This window comes from Oculina patagonica, chromosome 13, assembly GCF_052425735.1.
Source record: "Oculina patagonica isolate OP01 chromosome 13, crgOcupat, whole genome shotgun sequence".
Classification (NCBI taxonomy): domain Eukaryota; kingdom Metazoa; phylum Cnidaria; class Anthozoa; order Scleractinia; family Oculinidae; genus Oculina; species Oculina patagonica.
This window is the reverse complement of record NC_135770.1, coordinates 36722360-36737077: the sequence shown is the minus strand read 5'-3', so window position 1 is coordinate 36737077 and position 14718 is coordinate 36722360. Positions and strand designations below refer to the sequence as shown.

The window sequence follows — 14718 nt, the reverse complement described above, 5'->3', positions numbered from 1 at the left end:
ACAAGTTTGCTCTGTTTCAATGCCGAATGAGCCAAAGTAAATCGATATTAAGTCGAAACATCTTCGGATCTTCCTCGGCAATCTTCGGATATCTTCGGAAATTTTCGGAAAAGTTCGGAAATTGTTCGGAAACATTCCTACGACCTTCGGACAACATTTTGCAAATCTTCGGAAAATGGTCGGCAATCTTCGGAAAATCGTCAAAAACATCGTAATTAGTAGGTTTATATAATAAACAGAATATTACATGGTTGCTTGGAGATATGAAATTTATCTTCTCGTGTTCAAATCGATATCCCACTCGTTCGCTGCGCTCACTCGTGAGATATCGATTTGAACACTCGAAGATAAATTTCATATCTCCGCGCAACCATGTAATATCCTCTATTTATTTCTCTTACAACATCGATACGTTGTAAAGCTGACAGGCGATGAGAATAAAGAAGATCATCAGCTAGGGGATTTACAGCAGTGCAAAAAACAACTGTGGTGCAACAAAGCTCTAACCAGACTATTTTTTCCGTAAACAAAGAGAAGCTATGCGGAATATAAACGCAAGCAAACGATGGGTTAAGAAAATACAAGAAACCACATTTTAACATAATTTAATAATTTATTTTCTTTTTAATATTGACTTGGTTTTCATTCGATTGTTTATTGCATTAGATTTCTTTCAACACTTCTTTATTTTACATTCTCTGATTTTCTTCGATTTTTCATTGCATTATTAAGAACATTTTTCTATTTTTTAATAACCAGAACGTTTTTATTTTTATTTCAAATGACTATATGACTATATAACTACTACTTTTTCTAGGATAACACGTGTTGCAACACAAAACACGATACACTGTATTACAGTACAGTTCGATCAAGAAAATTTTGAACAGAAGTTCATTTCTTTGCAGCTAACATATCGGAGTTGAACTTGTGTCGCAGGTATTTATGGATCTCGGCTGCACGGGGACTTGACAGACCAGGAGTTCTTCTCTCGAGTTCAGTTGGAGTGCTGCAAAATAATGATAAAAAATGAATAAAAAATAATAAAAATACTTCATGATAATCAGTTTCGGATTATCCATCTCTCTAGGGCTTGAAAACCCAACGCACCAGCCGTACTTCAGTGTAGAAAAGCGATAAAAACTTTTTTTGACTGTTATTGCTCAACCATAAAATCAAAAGAACACTCTACAGAGGCTGTCACGTTAACTTTCTTGTTTCTTGCAATGAATATAAATAATAGAAGACGATTTACAAGTGATGTTTGCACCGCGCGAAAATGTTTATTGTCCATTGTCTGTCTGTTAGCCCGTTCCGGGTGCTCGATTTGTTGGGGAGCAGCGCAAAAAACGGGAGTAGCCCGAAGAACGGCGAGTGCAAAATGGCGAGGGGACTAAAGCGAGGGAGCCTTATCGCCTATCCTCCACACCTCTCCCCTTATTTTTCGCTCGCCGTTTTTCGCGCAGCTCCCCAACTAACCGAGCACCTGGAACGGGCTATCTGTCTGTCTGTCAGAGAGTTACAAAAATTTCGGAATCTGGGCTAATGTCATTTTTAGTTAAACAAAATCAAGCTATTGTTGGTCGTTCCAGACCTCTCTACGCAGTGAAAGTGTATCTTCAACAAAGCCAATACCTGCTTATAACTTCCTGGAGCGTGTTGTAGGACGAGCACAGATTGAGAGCTGTAATATAACTCACTCGTGGAATACTCAGTAGAACACGGAAAACCTAAACAAAACAATCACACATTTTACTTTAAGAACTAGTGGTAACCACAGGTTAGTAAATGCGGGCCTGGATGCACCTTTGTTCACCTCCATGTGAGAGAAGCGTCAATCTCAGTTGACAAACTGAATGTTATTGACACTTTCTTCGCATTCTAATCGAAAAAACTCTCAACTTCCTGTTTGAACAACACATTTTCGGATCCTTTTGTAATGTTGAAGAACAAATAACTTAGGTCACCTCATTTTCACGCCGGAAATTATTCCGACAGGTCGCGAAAATTTCTCAGAAGTGTCGATAAATCGCTGGACAAAAGACAGTTATTATTCCAAGTAACGCGTCACTCAAGGAATGCATGACTTAATCGAGCACGCGGTGTACCCGGGCGGTGTTATCGAGATGTAATCTTGTTTGGTCGGTGAACTCGCTATGTTATCAATGTGATAAGGAATCATTCGTTTTGCCGTGGTTTATCTGTGATACAGTCATAGTAAATCTTCTCAAAACCAATGCCTAAACAACGTCGGCCAAACGTAGTTCCAATCTTCCATGTGACAGAAGCATTGATCTTATGTGACAAACAGTTAAGATTGACTTATGTTTCGCATTCTAATCGTTCTTGAATAACAGATTTTCAACTTCCGGTGTTTCAACAAACTGTTGTGATTGACACATTTTTCGCATTCTGATCGTTCTTGGTGGAAGAACAAAATTTTCAACTTCCGCTTTGCAGCTAGCCTTTAAAAACGTGGTGCGCACGCGTTAAACGCAATCCGCTGGTCACTGTCAAGATTAGGGTTGCGGGCCTCTCTTGGGCCCGCAATTAATTTACAGTAAAAAAATATATATGCTCATTGTGGTCATGAACGTCTTTCATCTTTCTGACATCTTTTTCATCTTTCACCAGAAGTCTCAGCCAATCAGAGCCAACAACCGTGGTCACTTTGATCTCTAAACCTCCAAACTAAGGGCCAGGACGCACTGGACTGACAAAATTTGTTTAGCTCTACCAAAAATCTCGACAAATTTTGTCTCTACCAAATTTTGAATTTGGCAATCGTGGACGCACTTGAAAACACCGAATTATTTGATAACCACAAAGTGTCAATCATGTTAAAACTGTACACCTTCAATAACCTTCCGTTCGCTGGAAAGAGTCTTTCTTTCCGGCCGATAAGAGCCGTTTTTTTCGCTTTTAGTACAATTCAATAGTCTTGACTCGCCGCGCTTTCATTTTGATCAGCAGCGGTACTTGAACTCGGGCGGTTTGAAAATTGTGCCGAGCCAGGAGTACTTGCATACCGGAGGTGTAATGGAAAGAAAATTTGCGAGCCATATATATATAGTTGTTGTATGGAGTCGATGGTCTGTCATTATGGTCTTTGCCGTCCTACATGTTCACAGCTCAATTGTCGAGAAAAAATAAAATATTTTGGCGGACATCTGCCTTGAAAAGCGAGATCAAATATACTTGTTTGACGTTTTCTTTTAGATTAAGGCATGTTAATTGAAAAATCTGTCAAATCTGACGCTTGACAAAAATTTGTCCTGCTCCGAGGCAGGACGACGGAGCCTTTGAAATTTGGTAGATCTAAAAATCACCGAGCGCACTTGTCTCACGGAAAATTTCGCTAAATAAACAAAAATTTGCCCAGTGCGTCCGGGCCCTAACTTGGTTTTGATTGATCAACCAATGACCAAAAAAACCCAAAAAGTTAACACTTGATGGGTAGTACGAGGGCTTTGCACGAGCTTTAAAAATCGTAATACATTCCCTAGTCGTTCTCTGTAAAGCAACCATAAAACATGAATTTCTGTGATTTTGGTGGAAGGTGAACCAAAACATTTTTTCTGACTTTATGCTACACTTAATCTTAAACTCCTCAAAAGTGTTGTATCTTCGCGGTTTTTTGAGTAAAAACCCCAATATCCCTTTATCAGACAGCCATTTTTAAGCATAAGAAAGTGGGTTTACCTGTTCACGCTCTTTGCTCAGAGCAGTTGGCGCTGTTATAGCAGTTCCCTTTTTAGTCTCAATGGCAGCGAGATCTGTCAGAAGGCGAGCTGTTTCCTCTGTGAGTACAAGAACGATTGACATAAATCTATATAAACTAAGCCGTTGAGGAATAAAATAATGGAGAATAGCCGTATTTCCATTTGTGTCTAGGCAGACGAATAGCTCGTCTCGGACGTATAATGACTAAAAAGCACGTAATGACTGGCTCCAAATTCTGCAAGTGAGTTTTATTTCCCCGCGGCCCAAATTGTTGGAACAATGAGGGTCGAAAGGAAACAAAACTCACTATTTCCCGTGGGGGCAGTCATTAATTGTTTGTTAGACCTACCAACCAAAAATAAACGCTCTGTTATCTTTATTATTCACCACTGAATTTTCCTTCGGCTCATTGCTCGCAAAATTTCCGCGCTTTATATTCAACAATTATTCCACGACCGCGCGTTGAATATGAGAAGGTAGATCGAGTTGGATATTCTCATTCATAATTATGACGCGGAATTCAGAAGTGCGTGGATTACATAACCCCATTTGTTTATAGATAGTTGCGTTAGGTAATGCTTAATCACCACGTGCACAATCGCCGTATTTAAAGATCCCTTTGCTGAGTTTCGGGGCATTTCGAAAGAGATACGCAAGCCGGGAAGGCCGGGCGAATTTTCGACCCTCCCACCTCCCCTTCGGCGACGTAATACACAGCTTTTATATAATAGTGCTTTCTCACCCAGTCGCTCATTGCCTCGACCACACAATCTTTTCCCTTATCTTATCCACGCCGGACAATGAGCGGCATAATTAATGAGTGAGAATGGTATACTATAACGATCTGATATGCAACAAGCGCGAGTGTAATAATTGTTTTATTAATCAAAGATCTCTTCGAGATATCGACTTTTTTTTTGCATGAAGTTAGTATGAGTAGAAGGTTTATCCTGGGCATTGTTGTTCGAACATATCATGGAAGAATTCAAACGTCTTTCAGTTCAAGCATTTTTTTTATTTTCGCGGAGGAAATGCTGTATTTGTCAGTCGCGACGGCTGGGTGATTTGCGACTCATATACTTTGGCTTGGTTAAACATAGGCACGCTAAGCGTGCAGGAGTTATTTTTTCAATTTATGGGGTGGCTTGGGGTGAAACTGGGTGATTGTCCTGTTGGGATGGTTTATGCCATGGGTTGAGCTATTTGTGTATGGCGGCCCACGGAGTCACGTTTTTGCACAAAATTTGCTTGCAAACAAAATAATTTTCACATGCATTTTGATACATCAGAACTGTTTTATTCAATACGTAAATTTTCATCATTTAATTGAAAAACAAAAACTAATTCAATTATCAAAATGTCACAAAATGGCACGTTCTTATTCTGTTTAAAGCGGTTCTTTTGTTACCAGCTTTGTAGCAACCGTAACGTGTTACTTTTGTTTGTTACGGAATACTTTTGGCTTTTTGCCAAACACTGTAACATGATATTGTTGTTTTTCTCACTTTTGTAACATAATACCTTTGTTTTTTAAAACGAACGTAACACGATACCCTTGTTTTTCTCGAAAAAGCCACGTCTCCATATAGACATTGAACGGAAAGTACTATAATAAACGAAGTAATAAACGAATCAAATCAAAAACCACTTTCTTCGGGAAAGTTCTTTAAAGCGCAGTACAACTGGAGTATTTGTTTTCTGTCAGAACTGTTCGACAAAGATTTTCGTTCATTCACAATGTAAATTCTATTCAACAAACAAGAACTAATTGAGTTATCAAATTGTCACGGAATGGCACGCTCTTATTCTGTTTTTGCTATCGATTGTAGTTGCTTTTAACAGCAAAGTTAATACTTGTACCGGTTCATTAAATGTTTGAACGAGATGTTTTACAGTTGATTTCAGTTTACTTTGGCCGCCCGCTTTGCGAAGTTTGTTGGGAAATTGGAAACTTTGTTATGAAGTTGTCAATTACGTTGCGAGTTTGTGAATCAAATTGCGAACTTCGATACAAAGTTCCCGACTTCGGCACGACTGAACTTTTCAAGTTTGGTAGTTGAGGAAAAACAAGAAATGTTGCTCGAAAGTTATGGCGATTTCTGAACTCGATGATTTTAGAACTGGTCAAGGAAGGTTGAAGTAGCTTGAACTGCAAGACAACGTTTCGCATCAGCGATCACGCAATTGATTTGCCGATAAATAAATTTTATGCATGTAGAAATTTGGTCAAATTTTAACTTTTTTGTATGAAAACACATATTTAACGATTTCTGTGAGGCATAATCTTCACTGTCTTCAATTTCAAGTCTTCTGCGTTTGTAAACCGGATGAAACTGGATGGTTTACCCATATGTAAAATTGATTTTAATCGAAGCCGACGCGACGCGACAGGTAAGACTAATTTGTTCAAGACAACATACTTACGGCTTGCTAAACATAAAAGTTTTTTATTTTTATGACATTTGTTTCCAACAGTTTAGCGTAGCAAACTCCTTTTTGATAACATAATTACAGAAGGTTTTAATAAATTCGGGCCGAAGTTGGGAACTTTGTATCGAAGCTCACAATTTGATTCGCAAACTCGCAAACTATTTGGCAACTTTGTAACAAACTTTCCAATTTCCGAACGAACTTCGCAAAGCTGGCGGCAAAAGTAATGACAACATTATTCTTCAAATCTACTTTGTGCAAATGTTATATGTAATTTTTACTACGGTCAGGAAAGCTAGCCTCTCCAAACATACGCTCGAATAAGACGAATAACAAGTTAGTGTTGGGCCTTTTGCTCACGGCGTGTGCGTTGTAAGCAGGCAAGCGTTACGAAAAACGTTTCTAATCCAGGGTTAATTCACAACTCACCAATTCCGCCTCCTACAAATCTAAAATCTTCTAACGAAATCGCTCACTACAACTGTGTCAGATTGCGTCCCCCTTATAAACTACAATTTGATTGGTTCTGATAGTACCCAGGATAGTACCTGAAATCTGATTGGTGTGACAAACAAACACACTTCACTGACCCACTGATTCACGGCCCATCACGCCGACTAAGAGCTATTTTGAAAAAATAACTCAAAAATGGTAAACTTTGACGTTTGCCTTTAATCCAAATAGTTGTTTCCTTTCGAGTTAGAAAGATTTCTACTTGGCTTAATGCAGGGTTCTCGATAAAGGTTACGCACGACAGAGTTACCTTTTGTCTCGTCACGCAATCTTAACCCCACATTGAGAAGTAAATTTTCGTTTGGATACCATAAGCCGCTTCTCCTCGCGTTATTCTTTACCTTACGGCTACACATGCCATTTCTAACGACTACATTTCCAGTAGAACAGTTGCTGTTTATTTTTCTAATGGCGATGCATTATTTTCTGAATACATTCTTCATAAAGGTATACCCACACCCCCGGCCCACACCGAAAAGAAATCCCTTGAATTGAGAACGCGAATAAATGATTATTTACTCGTGTTTAGCGTAACTAACGCAATAGATTGTCGCGAAAACAAATCCTTTAGGTTGAATATTAGCGCCGCTTTACTCGTGTTTAGCGTGACTAACGCAATAGATTGTCGCGAAAACAAATCCTTTAGGTTATGAGTAGAAGGTTTATCCTGGGCATTGTTGTTCGAACATATCATGGAAGAATTCAAACGCTTTAGACTGTGAAAGACTTAAACGTTGCCTTCATGGGCTGAACCACTCACATTCTCGACTAGTTGTATCATATCTCATTTGAGATACTCACGCATAAAAATAATTGTTATATAACATTTATACATGTGACAAGTCACGTTTTTAACACGAGATCGCAAGTGTTGACGCAATACTAATGAGAGACCCTATCATCACCCACAGCGGAATATGTGACAGGTCACGTCTTTAACACGAGATCGCAAGTGTTGACGCAATACTAATAAGAGACCCTTTCATCACCCACAGCGGAAAGAAATCCCTTGAGAAATTAAAACAGTCCCTTGAGAAATTAAAAAAGTCCCTTGAGAGTTAACAAGAATGTTCCAAATTTTGCCCAACATAACTGCTATTCTCCTACTTTCGCTTGTAAACAAGCAAAAAAAGTCGAAAAAACGCCCCAAAAATTGCAATATTCGAGCTCCCCGACTATTTTCGTTGATGCGCATCGGCTACCAAATTTGTGGTCAATGGTATATGAGCTCATATACCATTCCCTGTTAACCAATCAAAACGCAGGAATTGCAATATACCATTTGCTAGTTTTTAATTATATATGTTAAACCATAAGACATACCTTGGTTGTCGCTAAATACGAGTTTGACATGAGTCTGTGCAATGCTTGCCAGGGTAAAGATATAAGCTTTGGTTTTGATGCTAAAATGACAAAAAAAGAAAAGCCCCTATGACTTATCCAGTTCTTAAAAATAACGTCCATTACGACCTATTAACTCTAATTCCAGGATAAACTAAATCGAGCTCTCAATTCCTCTTCATTGTTTATGTTTTTTAGTGCATGAGAGTAGAGTTTGAAATCTAAACTGAAAGACAAAAACACAGAAAGAAAACTTCTCGCAAAAGATCTGTAAAAGTGAAGTATTTCGTTCAAGAACACTTTTGAACAAGTCCCAAGGCAGGCTCAAATCCGGCCCTTCCGAAAAACCCATTTCCCACTTTACTTTATAAATGGCCGGACCACAGGTAAGTAACTCAGTGGTTTAATGTGGGAGGGGTCCAAGAGTTAGTCTGAAATGTCAGCCGTCCTCTCGCCCAACCCCCTAAAGGAGGGTGTATTATTAATCTTGCCCGTGCCCCTCAGATGGGGGGTTGGGACGAGAGGACGGCTGACATTTCAGACTAGAGTAGAGTTTGTAATACTCACAAGTGTTTTTCTGTCTCGCCGGGTTTGACGCGATCTTTTTCAATAATCAAGCACGGTCTGTCGTACAGATCACACATCTTGCGCATGCACTCTACAAGCTTTTCACTGTTGTTTCCGTTTGCAACATCTGAAATAAACGTCACTTATTTAAAGGGACTGTGTCGCGGTTGAGTTAAGATTATTTTATTACGTTTTGTCAAATACTGGCTATGAAATTCAATTTGTCCAAAGAAATTAATTCTATGGAACTAAATGACAAAACCAAAGCATCGTTGCAACTAAATGTGTCGCCCGGGCATTAAAACTTTAGGTTTCAAGCAGACGAGACTAACTTTGAAAACTGTTCAGCCCAACAATATTTCAAAAACCTATATCGCAATCCGTTTCAATCTTTGTCACTTTTGGCCATCCGTACCTTCTTTTGTATTTGTTGTGTTGTTGAAATGTTCCTTCACAGTTTTTAGAGGTTATTTTTTCTAAATTTCACCGAATTTGATGGTCATTTCCTATGACTAAATTTGGCTAAAATCCGTGACACAGTTCCTTTAATTCGCAAGTGAGATTAAGATCTAATTTCTCCTAACAATCTCAATACATTGTCAAACAAGTAAGTAATGAGAATACAGAAATCATCAACTCGGTGATACAGCCTTGATGAACCACCACAAGAATGATTAACAAAATAATGAATAACAAATTCTTTTGGCGAATAAGAATGTTAAAAAGATGGAAAACAATCCGCTGGCATCTTTTCATTTTTATAGAAATCGTGGCAGAAGGACGAGAACGTTAGCGAGAATACGCCTTGAAAACCTGACTTACCGGAAGCTGTTTTCCTCTTGACAGCCATTCTGTTACTGACAATGTAATCACAACTGGTCAGCTGACACACTTTCGCCTTGATGTTGTGCTTCAGGCGCAATAACGATACGACCTGAGGGGGGAAGGTACAGTCATGACGTCAGCGATGTTAAAAATAGACTGTAAGAAAGCCAAAAAAACTGGCGAAAATCCGTTAGCGATCACAGGCTAACCCGTTGGTAAAATGGACTATTTTTCTCTTCACTCATTCAGCATTAAAAAAATAACTTATTTGAAGAAAGAACTCACCTGAGAACTGGAGATTTCCCGAGTGTCTACCAAGATTACGGTCTTTCCCTTGTCTTTCTGAGACGACTAAGTTAGAGGTGAAATGACAAAACATTTTAAGGATAATGTTTAGTTAATTTCAACAAAATCTGTCAGCCATTTAACGAAAATCACTTTTTCTAGCTATAACAAATAAATTTAAGGAAACGATTCCTGGCTTTCATATTTTGTAATGGATTGAAGCAAACCATGTTTACAGTGTCAGTCATCGAAATGAGATTAAAGCTACATGTCAAAGCGAATAGGATAACGATTACGTCATGTTAGTGACAAGCTGACGTAACAACTTGTGTAGCGCCCACGGCTATTCCTGAGCTGAGTGGATTTGCCAAAACCAACTCTTGTTTCTCCTGTTTTATAACACTTACCGTGAGTAGCGGACTAATCGCTGGCCTGGTACCAAGATTATTGGGACGGCACGAAGGTGTAACAACTTGCAACTTTGGATGAGCGGTAGAACGTTGACCATCGCTGTGTGAAGATCTTTTATTCTGTGCCGTCAGTGAATTGTTAGAAGCCAGCCTTTGACCGGAAATAACCGAACTTCCATTGGAGACGTTTGTGACTTTACTTGGTGCAACTGTTGTTGGTTTAGAGGCTGGACATGACAACTGTCCAACGCTAGCCTTGTTCTTGGTCTCTTGATCACCCAACTGTTGGCACGAACTCTCCGTGGTTTGCTTGGAGTGCTGCGTTATCTTTATGAAATTTGGAAACTTGGTAGAATTATTTCCGCTTAAGGACTCAGTACAGTTTTCATTCTTTTCCGAAAATGTCGCTGAGTTGTCTTTTGAGGAGTTCCTGTCTCGCGCACTTTCACTGTTGGCAGAAATTACCTCCCACAAGAAATCAAAGCCGAGTGAGAAATTTGGAAACGTGCTGATTTCCATGGAGACGTCATGATCCGTCATCTCCATGGCAACAGCAATTTCTTTGAAGTCCTGATCGTGAATCTCGTCGCTTGGTGGCGGGTTCCTGAAAACGAAATCCAAAAAAAAGTATTTAATTCGACAGAAAACTTAATAATTACGGTAAATCCCGTCAGTTTTCTTGTGCACCTTTAGGAAGTTAGTCACAGGTCACCAAACGTTTTACTGTATTTTCTCAATTTAACGCCCCCGGCGTTTATTTCAAACTTGGCTTGGTGGACCCGGCGTTTATTTGAAGCCGGCGTTTAATCGGGGCCCAGCGTTTAATAACGGACTGCAATTTTCTGTCAATTTTTCAGATTGGTTTCTTGTTACCGATCTCCGAGACCAAGGGGCAGTTTGTCAAGGCGGGACGATTTTTGTGGGGGCTCTGCCCGCACATTGTTATCGACTGAGGGATTTATTTATTTGTGTGTGGGTTTGCTTGTGTCACGTGGTCTTCTGCGAGAGATCCTGGGGATGAGTCGGCGGTCTTGTCGAGTAGGCCATATTGGATTTTGGCGTGTCGTTTCGTGTGGTTTCTTTGATTTCAGCTGTTCCTGTAGTTGCTCGTCATTACAGCAGCTCACGAAGTCATACTAGCCAACATTTCGTTTGGCTGGAAGTCTGTGCAGGTTGCACATCAATTCAAGAGGAGCTTTTACGCTTACGCAAGCCAATATTGAGAGCCGCAGAAACAGCACAATTTAATACATTTGTACTTGAATCAGTCTATATGGCTATATGTTCTGATATATGTAAATTATTCTGCAATGCATACCTACCGAGCGATATAATAAACAAACCATTTTAGTGCTACTGGTTAATCAAAGGCTCTATGAGCAAAGTCGTGAATGTGGTATATTATAAACTGATAGACCAGAATTAGCCAAAATAAATTTTAAATGTCTGCTGACAAACGACAATTTTTGTAATTGTCTATGAAATCTGTTAAACGTACGTCATAGTTGAGTCATGTTTAAAATTTTAGCTGGTAAGTGATAAATAACCCCATATTCTATTAAACTGAAAACTAACCATCCAGTAGTCCTTCGAGGCCTTCTAGCTAAGCAGCTAAGAAGTGAAGATTATTTCAGAGCTTAAAATAATTAATGCTGAGAGAGACACGTATAGTGGTAACAAGATATGAGGTACCTTAAGATGCTGCGAAGCTGGTAATGGAAAGAAGCTAGGGAATTTTTTTCACCAAACTGTTTCACATTTGCTAAAGGGTTCTTTAATTAATAACCAGGTAACTCAGCCATTTTATACAGGACAGTGGTATTATTCGACATACATTTTTCTCTGTTAAAGAATGGCAGACACTGTGACAGAAGGCAAAAAATTAAAAGAACCTAACAGATGCCTCATACATGTGACTTCTAAGAATTGAAATTGGCAGAAAACAGTAAAGTCAACAAAATTTATTATCAATTTAGAGACCTGATACATGAAACAAATGAAAACTGCTGCTTATTTCCTTTTCTGGTACCTTTACTTGCAACCAAAAAATTTACTTTATCCCTTTACATGCCACGAAAATCATCAATGCATTTTAATCAGCCTTATTAATTCGTTTTTAAATAATCTCTATACATTGCCAGCCATTCTGCATAGATTTGGTGGCCATGTTGGATTAAAGGATCTGAACCTTAAAGCTTGTTTATCTTTTACTCTTTGTTTTCAGCAGTCAATAACAATAACTTCCAAATATTTTATTTTTCAAGCTGTACAGTCTGCTAAAAGTCAATTTATAGAGAGCAGTATTCACTGTTTGTGAAATGAGAGTAAATTTGAAATAAAATTCTTTTTCTGTTCATGTGTTTCATACAAGTTACTGCAGGATGTTCATTCCAGCCCACACCTCTTGACAGCCTAGCCCCATGCAGAGTTCAGTGATGTGCTGTATTGCAGGATATTGTTTTGGCGAATCTGTAAATTAATTCAAAATTCTATGTGCCTTGTTAAAATAAATCTGTAGGACAACACGTACAACAAACCATCTAAGTGTAAGCAATTTGTTATTTATCAACATGGCATGCAACCAGGTTCCTTTTCGGCTGAGATGACTGCATGCATTTATTTGGGGGGGGGGGGGCATAGGACATGTACAGAAATCAACCTTAAGGTTACTATTGTTATATTAGTGGCTATTACATTTTAGCAATTTTAGTGAGTTGGGCGAAAATTGCTAAATTTAGTACTTGCTAAAATTTGTCTTGGTCAAATTTCAAGTACCTCCCCGGTACCCCCTTCCCACCCTAATGGAACACAAAAATGGATACTGGTAACTTTGTTCTTTTAGGCAATGCAATTTATGTTCATTCAATGTCAAGATACGGTAGTTTTTTTCTTTTACTGAACATTTATTTTCATCTTAGCCATATGTTCATCACCGGCCAGTAAAAGCTGGTTTACACGATATTACTATTTTTTGAAGTTTTTGGAAAATCCCTATATTAAATAGTCGCTAAATCTTGCTCAGAAAAAATCGCTTAAATTAATAGCCGCTAACAGTAGTCCTCTCTCGGTATTTCTTTGAATGTCTACCCCATAGCACTCAGTGGATGTTGACAAAGCAAAAAATTACCTGAGTGCAATGATACACCCCTGGAGAACTACAATTACCACAGTTGAAGTAATATGTCCCATTTTTGACAGACCATGTGTATTAAGAAAAAAATAATTGTAAGGGACTGATGCATAATACTGTGTTTACAAATGTAGTTTTGCCTTCAAAAGCAGAGCAAATTTATCATTCACATAAGGCTTGCTACCTAATGAGCTACGAATGCCAAAGGAAATTTTGATTTAAGTTTAAGTCACGAGATAGATGTACTTGGGAACTTCGTTAACGAGAGTGTGACAACGAATATAAAATATTACTAGATACAAAAACTTGACGAACGTGCAAATGAATGATCGACCGAAAGACAAAGCAAGCCAACTATAGATATCTCTAATTGTTTCGAAACGCATCAGTTTAATCTTGCTGAGTGAGACTAATTTGTAGCGGAAAATACAGCCTTATTTAGGGTGATTTATTACTTACCAACTATTTGATTGCATTTCAATGAAAGATAATTTCATATCCGCGGACTTTCAAAATAAGCTATTTATCGGCGTGCAAGTTTCTTGCTTCCTTGGCCATCCTTTTCGTTGCATTGTGTGTAAATGTGGATTCGAGCACTGGCCTCACTAGAAAAATTCCTTCCAGAAAGGAAAAAATATTCGTATTCTCCTGATGTACATCCACAAGTTCGCATTACAACTCGGGAAATCAGCCCTTGTCCACGTCCATCCGCCATTTTGAACTTAATTTAAACTTGATATAAAATTGCCAGGTTACCAAGGGAGTTTACACAAATTTAATCGAATTTCTCCAGCAAACCGCAACAAGTCGTTCATTGCATTCACGACTTAAAAAAAGAAAAAAAAAGGAAAAAAGAAAAAAATTGTCCCCTCTGGGATTCGAACTCGGGCCTCTGGCGACCTCTCGTTCCCCAGTCAGATGCCTACCCGTCTGTGCTACTCTTACATTCTTAATGACGTAAGGCGAAAATATCGTATATCAATGTAATAGACATTCCGCTGTTTATCTGTTATCATGTGCATCAAAGAAATGTTTGAATCACCTGCTGCTCATAAATTTTCAAGGAATGAATTTGCAAAAAATCGCAAAGATTATTTGCCGCAATAAATAGCAGCCTTAAGGTAATTGAATGTACTAAATGAATTCACAAAAAAAGAAGAATCAAATTTGAAATTATCAAGCCCCCACACGTACGCATCGCGGACCGATTTTTCTCTTTGTTCTGCCGCGAAAAACTTTCCCCTGGCATCCAAAGTTGATAGTTACCCAAAGTTACATTATTGCGGATTGAACAGGTTAATATAATGTTGCATTTAAGATTTTTGACAAACAGAATATAAACGGTATATGAACAATAAAGGAGCATACAAGTAAATGGTTATGGGTAGAACGTTTTAAGTTCATAAACGGCAATGCCAACGTCCTCCTCGTTTTTAAACGACCTCCTCCAACTTGTAAACAAACGCTGGAGGGATCCTCGAGATTTCAACGACT

General features: G+C 38.6%; 1 protein-coding gene across 1 annotated transcript in view; it reads right to left on the bottom strand.

Moving 5' to 3' along the window:
- Positions 1-614: 614 nt before the first annotated feature.
- The window catches only part of LOC144634497 (uncharacterized), a 28221-nt gene continuing 14117 nt past the window's right edge, over positions 615-14718 (bottom strand). The window contains exons 12-19 of the mRNA XM_078493459.1: positions 10092-10698; positions 9685-9750; positions 9397-9508; positions 8575-8701; positions 7990-8069; positions 3703-3800; positions 1636-1730; positions 615-1009 (exon numbers count right to left, since the gene is read on the bottom strand). Coding sequence (XP_078349585.1) covers positions 895-1009; positions 1636-1730; positions 3703-3800; positions 7990-8069; positions 8575-8701; positions 9397-9508; positions 9685-9750; positions 10092-10698 — 1300 coding nt within the window. The 3' untranslated portion in view covers positions 615-894. The remainder of the gene's footprint in view (positions 1010-1635; positions 1731-3702; positions 3801-7989; positions 8070-8574; positions 8702-9396; positions 9509-9684; positions 9751-10091; positions 10699-14718) is intronic.